The sequence below is a fragment of the Bison bison genome, unplaced genomic scaffold (assembly GCF_000754665.1).
Source record: "Bison bison bison isolate TAMUID 2011002044 unplaced genomic scaffold, Bison_UMD1.0 scf7180017864375, whole genome shotgun sequence".
Taxonomy (NCBI): Eukaryota; Metazoa; Chordata; class Mammalia; order Artiodactyla; family Bovidae; genus Bison; species Bison bison.
The window spans coordinates 5067463-5074374 of record NW_011494947.1 but is presented as its reverse complement, the minus strand read 5'-3'; the positions used below and the strand labels follow the sequence as shown (position 1 = coordinate 5074374).

General features: G+C 53.7%; 2 protein-coding genes across 5 annotated transcripts in view; both read right to left on the bottom strand.

Annotated features, from left to right (window-relative positions):
- ST6GALNAC6 (ST6 (alpha-N-acetyl-neuraminyl-2,3-beta-galactosyl-1,3)-N-acetylgalactosaminide alpha-2,6-sialyltransferase 6) overlaps positions 1 to 5020 on the bottom strand; it is an 18355-nt gene extending 13335 nt beyond the window's left edge. For both annotated transcript variants that reach the window (XM_010856879.1, XM_010856881.1), the window contains exon 1: positions 3297 to 5020. The gene's annotated coding sequence lies outside the window, so the exon portion shown is untranslated. The remainder of the gene's footprint in view (positions 1 to 3296) is intronic.
- A 106-nt stretch (positions 5021 to 5126) lies between these two features.
- Positions 5127 to 6912, bottom strand: part of ST6GALNAC4 (ST6 (alpha-N-acetyl-neuraminyl-2,3-beta-galactosyl-1,3)-N-acetylgalactosaminide alpha-2,6-sialyltransferase 4) — a 9443-nt gene continuing 7657 nt past the window's right edge. The window contains exon 5 of one of the 3 annotated variants that reach the window (XM_010856885.1): positions 5127 to 5831. In XM_010856885.1, the coding sequence (XP_010855187.1) occupies positions 5579 to 5831 (253 nt within the window). In that variant the 3' untranslated portion in view covers positions 5127 to 5578. Of the gene's footprint in view, positions 5832 to 6289; positions 6907 to 6912 lie in introns of those variants that run through there. The other 2 variants (XM_010856884.1, XM_010856886.1) reach the window with 2 other exon arrangements.

Genomic DNA, 6912 nt, shown 5'->3' with positions numbered 1-6912 from the left:
AGCCTTCCGAAGAACCTCTTCTGTGGGTCAGACCCACACCCACTTCACTTTACTGTCCCCACGGCCGGGATGGGGCAACTGAGTCATAGAGCACCCTGCCCTTGGAATCAATTGAGTTTCTCCCTGGGCATCCCTACCTTGGGCCTCCAGAGCCCTGCACCCAGTAATCACCCTGGGTGAACGCAGGGTTCCACTGTGCAAGTTCAGCGCTGCTAGCTGTGTGGCCTTGGCACTCGATTTGCTGCTTCCCCTGCTTTCGAAAAATGGGGTGAACAACCTCCGGCGGTGTTGTTAAGGATTAAAAAAACGTTACATTACTTCTTGCAATTATCATGGTATTCATTACATCATTTTCTGTGATAGTGAAAAATAAGAAGGCTGGACGCCTGGTTAAATGAACAAAGGCACAGCCCTGCTAAATGAAAGATTCAGATCAGTATACACCGACAGGAAGAAATGTCCAGGATGTTCACGGGAATATGTCATAAGTGAAGAAAGCAAGTGTTAAAAATGCATCTCTATACTACTTTGGAAAACGAAGTTGGAAAATTTTGCACCATGCTCCTAGATATATTGGATAAGGAAATGGCAACCCACTCCAGTCTTCTTGCCTGGAGAATCCCATGGACAGAGGAACCTGACGGGCTGCAGTCCATGGGGTCGCAAGAGTTGGACACGACTGAGCGACTAAACCACCACCACCTAGATATATACCCTGGAGAAAGTCTTGCAAATGCACGTAATGAAGTTCAGAGCAGCAGTGCTTGAAACCAAACTGGAAATAGTTCATATAGCTATCAAGGAGAATGGAATCTTTTTACATTATGATACATTCACATGGTGAAATACTGTAGAGCAGGGGGAAATGACATGGATGGATCTTACAGACAGGAGGAGTGAAAAAGCCAAGTTCTGGAAGACAAATGGGACTACACAATATACTGTTTAAGCACACAGCAGGCAGTAGGCCGCCTCTCACAGGACAGGCGACAGCTTTGCCTATCAAAGTGATTAAAGTTTTAAAAGCAAAAATCAAGAACACAGCAGTCTTGTGTGTTGGGAGATGGGTGTGGGAGAAGGGAAAAAAGGCAGGGGTGTGCAAGTTATAGTATCAAAGTCTGGTCTTTTAGTGGGATATGAATTCCAGAAGTTCATTATATTGTTTTATTATTCACAAGTATAACTCATGCCGTCATTCAGGTATATTTTAAAAGGTGAAAAAAAAAAAGAATATAAATGAAAATAGAGATGTTTTTGTCTATCACAGTGATTGAAGGGTCAATAGTGGTTATTTCTGGAATGATAAGATTATGGGCTGATGTCTTCTTTTGGCTTCACTGTATTTTCCAAATTTTTTAAGATAATGGTCACATTGTGTTTTTTATATTTTAAAATTTATTTTTAATATAAAAAATGAACTGCATATATAGCATAATTCCTTTTTTTATCCAACTATCTATGCACGTGGGTTCGTAAGCGCACACAAACTGCTTCGGGAAGAATCCATGAAGGGACTACAGGCAGTAGTTAACCCTGGAGAGTGGACGTGGGGAGAGTGGACGTGAGGAGAGTGGACGTGGGGAGAGTGGACTGGGTGCTATTTTCACCTTTTGCTTTATAAACTTCCAAGTGGTATCCATTGGACTAATTTAGGACATTAATACCACTTTTAACTTGTTTTTAATTAAAACAAGTTAATGGGCCCCCAAGGTCCAGCCTCCAGGCTGTAGAGACACTGCCCTCCAGGCACTGGGGGCAGTACAAATGGCTGTGGGCGCAGGCAAGGCTTCCTGCCCCTCTGGTGTCCTGCTCCATCCGCTTCCTGAGCCTCGGCCCCACCCTCACCCCAGCCCTCCTCAGCGCCTGACCTGCCCTGCTGGCCAGAAAACCACAGAGCGGGGGGCAGGGCGCCTGATGACCAGGACTGCTGGGAGCTCACAGAAGGGGAATCTCTTGCTTGAGGTCACGGGCAGGTTAGAGGCCAGCCCTTCTCCCAGCCCCGGCCAATGACCGGGACTCTGGAAATAAAAGGGTGCTGCAGCCCAGCTCCAGGACCAAATCCGGGGCTGGAGCTCCCCCATCAGGCCTGCCGTGTCCCTGGGGCCAGGCTTACTCCAGGAGGCTCTGCTCTAGGGCTAGCTTCCCTTTCCAGAGCCCCCAAGAAGAGTAACAACCACTTCAATAATAACAAGGACACGGAAGCCTACACAGCTCCCTGTGGGTCAGAGGTTTCTCCTGTGCTATTAATAACAAGCACTTTGCGAACATAACTTGCTGAATCCTTAGCACAATCTATAACGTGGACACTGTTGTTACTCCTGCTTCCCAGAGGGAGAAAGTGAGGCTCGAGAGTACACAGGTGTTCCAGCTGGGATTGCCCCAGGCCTGTACGCTAAATAGTCACAAGCCTTTCTGCCCACAAGTGTTTCCCCAGTGGCTCAGCTGTAAAGAATTCGCTGGCAACGCAGGAGATGCAGGTTTGATCCCTGGGTCAGGAAGATCCCTTGGAGAAGGAAATAGCAACCCACTGCAGTATTCTTGCCTGGGAAATCCCACGGACAGAGGAGATTGGCGGGCTGCAGTCCACGGGTTGCAAAGAGTTGAACATGACTGAGTGACTGAGCATTTCTGCCGCTAAAGCCCCAAGCCTGCTCTGCACACGTGCCAGGATCTTCATGTCTGAGAAGCTGTGGCCAGTCCTGGTGCTACTCCCCGACCCTGCCCACAGCTGGGCAGCCGGTGCCCGCCCCCACCACAGTCTGATGGCAGTAGCCTCTGCTTCAGCCCTTCCTGCCCCAGGGTGGGGATCCTGGTTGCGTGTCACCCTCAGGCCCTTCTCACCCCTTAGCAATCTTTGCACTGTTAGGATTTTTTTCCCCACCATGGGATACTGGAAAAAGCCTTCACAGGCCTCTCGGCAGTGGGTCTGGAATTAAGAAGTCCCTGGTCATTTGCAGACAGAGGCTGGAGCCATCAGACTAGCCCAGGTGACACTGGACGTGGGTGCCCACCAGTTCCTAGAAGAACCCAGGCTCCTTTCCTCACCTGGGCTAACTGTGTGAATGTGCATTCCTGCCTGGCCCCAAGTTCCTTCTGAGAAGAGGCTACGTGAGATACCTCCAGGCTATGAGATTCACCCAGCTTCCCTTGGTTTCTAGGAGGAAGCAGTGGGTCCCCAGCAGGCCCACAGAGGAGACAAAAGAGCCTGGGTGTGATGTGAAAACAGGGGCCCAGAGTGGCTGCCCACCAAGGTGACCCCCACCACATCCCTCAGGCTCCCACTCCCCCCGACTCACCTCCGGGAAACTGCAGGAACTGCAGTGGCAGAGAAGGGGATCCAGAGAACGTCAGCAGGCCCAGATCCAATCTCCAGTCATCTTCGTCTGCCTGGAGGAACTGGCTGGTGGATCGCAGCTGCCAGGTTACCACTCCAGAAAGACATTTGGGTCAACAAAGCAATAAACCTCCAACCCACCCAAGGGCAGGGCCGACAAAGGTTCCTCTGTACACTGGACACCAAGGGTTGGGCCTGCATTTCCCGAGTAATGGAACAGGAAGGGGAGGCAACCTCCTGGGACCGGCTGGAGTTGTAGTCCGATCAAACCCAGCAGACCCTGGGCCTGGGGGACGGGGGGTGATGCTATGAGCAGACACGGCTGATGGCGGTGGGAGGTCTTCCTGCCCATACCTCACCACCAGGGCAGGCAGGGCTGGGTGAGCAAAGGAGACCCCACTGAAAATGATGGCACCCCACTTCATGGGTGCCATCTCTCTCCCGTGAGTTGTATGACTACTCCCTGTGCCTACCCCTGTGCCTTTTACAGGTGAGGAAAATGAGGCCAGGAGGGAGGCACTAACTTACCAGGGTCCTGCAGCAGGAAGTAGAGCCAGAATGAAGCCAAGTCTGACTCCAGAGTCCTCTCTCTGAGCCTGGAAGTTCCCCCACCAACCCCCGCCCCCATCTGCGAGGTCACATTGCCCCCTACCTCTGCCCAACACCAGCTTAGAAACACTCACCACTGCCAAGCCAGCAGTTGTGGCTTGGCCGCCAGCCTGCTGCCTCCCACAGCATGGCTCCCTGCCTCCCCATCTCAGGGCTCTCCTCCCATGCCTGCAGAGACTTCTGGGGCCACCGGGCCCTGGGTAAGGGGAGGCAGGGCACAAAAGGCCTATGAGCCAAATGCCAGGTCTCCAGACTCTCCTGACAAGGTTAGGCGTGGGAGGGGAACGTTCCGGCTACATGTGATTGGTAGGTCCAGCGCCAAATGAAAAGGTGTAGCCCCTTGTAAATTAAAAACAAACAAAAAAAAGTGTCAAGTGGAAACTGCAGAACATTAAGCCTGGTGCCCAAGGTAACTGCACAGGTCACCCATCAGTGAACTGGCTGAGCCCTGGAGCTGCAAGCTAGAACCCAAGGGCTCCATCCCAGCTGAGACCTTGGGGTCCTGGCCCACCATTAGTCTCCTGGTCTCCAGAAATGGGGAAAAGGGAGGAAGTTAGGAAGAAGGGAGGGGGAGTGAAGCCCTCTTTCCAACCACCAGGTGCAGGGGGCCCAGACACTCAGCTGTAGCTCTCAGACCTGGGATTGCATCCTGGTTCAACCCGGTGGCTTCATGTCATCCGTGAACTGGGTTAACTCTAACCCCACCCCAGGGTGGCTGCACACCGTCCATCCCCTGTTCGATGGTGGGTCTGCCTTTCCACTTTACCGGTGACCGAACTGCTACTCAGAGAAGGAAGGCCCCTGGCCTGCCCCCTGCTTTCCTTTCTGGTAGTGTAACGAACTCCAGAGTTAACTGGGAATTGAACTGGCCAGGCCCTTGGAATCTGACCCTGAACCAGGAAGGGAACGTGATGTGGGGGGATTTCCTCCCACCCTGACTCCTCTCCCAGTGCAGGGTGGGAATCCCACGGAAGGCATTTCCTGGGCTATGTGCTGCCATGGGCCACACACCCTGAGCTGGTGGGGAAGAAGATAGGCTCTTGAGGAAGAAACAGGCAGGCAGATTAGATGGCCAGAGGCCAGCTGGCTGGAGGTCTCCCCTCAAGGCAACAGATCATGGGATTGTGGTGAGCAGAGAAGCTCCAGTCCCCACCCTCAGACACATGACAATAGCCGGGACAGGCTTCCAGAAAACACATTTACCCGTACGCTCCAGAGGTGACCCTGGCAGTCACAGTTCAAAGGCCCCCCACTTCACCCAACGAACCCCAAGCTCTAGGCTGCCCCGCTGAGGGCAACCAGCCTGGGAAGTGTGGCACCAAAGGCAGGTGGAGAGGGAGTACAGAGAGGAAGGACCAGGGCTGGTGCTCGGTTGAAATTCATAGTGCTGGTGACTGGGGGCCACCAGCCCCCAGGGCGAAGGCCACTGGACCGACTCAGAGGTGGGAAGAACTTAAAAACGAAGACTCAGATTACTCAGGGAGCAGGGGTGGGGAGGAGGCTGCAAAGGTCACCAGAGGCCTCCTCCTCTCTCCCCAAGTCTAGAAGCCTGAGATGGCTCCAAGTGTCCCCAAGGGTATGGCTGGAAGGGAACTCAGGTCCGCTCGGCATGTGGCAGGAGGCAGGATCCATAAATTAAGTGTTTTTGGCTGAGTGTGGCTGCAACAGAGGCCTGGTGATGGTGCTGTGGCGATGGGACCACTGCGTCCTCCAGGATGGGTGGGCAAAGACGATGGGCCTCTTCTTGGCCCAGCGAGAGAACACGGCCTTCTCGGTGATGAAGCGGTGGGCGCTGCGGGGCGCCCGCTCATGCGCCAGGTACATTTGACACTCGTCCAGCCGGCCCTTCTCGAAGTAGTGGTAAGGCACTGAGGGGTGATGCTCTTCCCTGTGGGTGGGGAAGAGGGACAGGTGTGAGGCAGCCCACCTGGTCTGCCTCCTGCCAGACCCCGCCACCTGCCAGGACCATCCCTCCCCCAGCCCTACGGACCACAGAGTCCCACAGGCCAGGTCCCAAGGGAGGCCAAGACAGATAAAGGAAGAACAGGGCAGCCCCCGAGGATTCTAAAGGCCAAGGGTTCAAGCCCTGGCTGTACCTCTTGCGAGCTGGTTGACTCTAGGCCAAGACAAACACCCTGAGCCTCAATAACCCATCTGTAAAATGGGGATGGTGACATCTACTTTCTTGGCTGAAAGTAAAAGTGAAGTGGCTCAGTCGTGTCCGACTCTTTGTGACCGCATGGACTGTAGCCTACCAGGCTCCTCCATCCATGGAATTTTCCAGGCCAAGAGTACTGGAGTGGGTTGCCATTTCCTTCTCCAGGGGATCTTCCCGACCCAGTGATCAAACCTGGGTCATCCCACATTGCAGGCAGATGCTTTACCGTCTGAGCCACCAGGGAAGCTAAAACCACAGGTCAAAAATTGCAAAGTGCCTGGTGCCGGGCTCATGGTTGAGGGACCGCTGGGTCCCCGCAGCATTTAACTGCCAGGCCTGCATACCCACCTACTCACAGGCAGTCTAGCCAGGCGTCCTGGTAGAGAGGGGCTACTTTCATCTTGCCCACGTGCTCAGCAAAGAAGTTCCCCCAAAAAACAGAGGATGAAAACACGGGGCCCCTTCAGTTCAGTGATGGGAGCCATGACAGTGTTGAACTAGAACAACATCACAAGTCAAAGCTTAGGCGTAACAGCTGATCACAGACACGCACAGCAGCCCTGAGGCTGGGGCGAGGACTTCAGTAGATCATTCTCTTGCTAAACCTCTCCACAAGCTTCTGAAGACAGTGTGGTCATTTGCTCTCTTTGACCTGACAAAATGGTTGCCCTGGGAGGTGGCGGCTGGGCCCAAGGCCACTTGGGCAGAGTGGAGGTGGGAAACCCAGCCTGTTCTACAGGTTGGGCTCCTTCCCACCGGGTACCAGGCCCAAGGGCTGTCTGTGCCTTGGCTACTCACGTGGAAGACCACA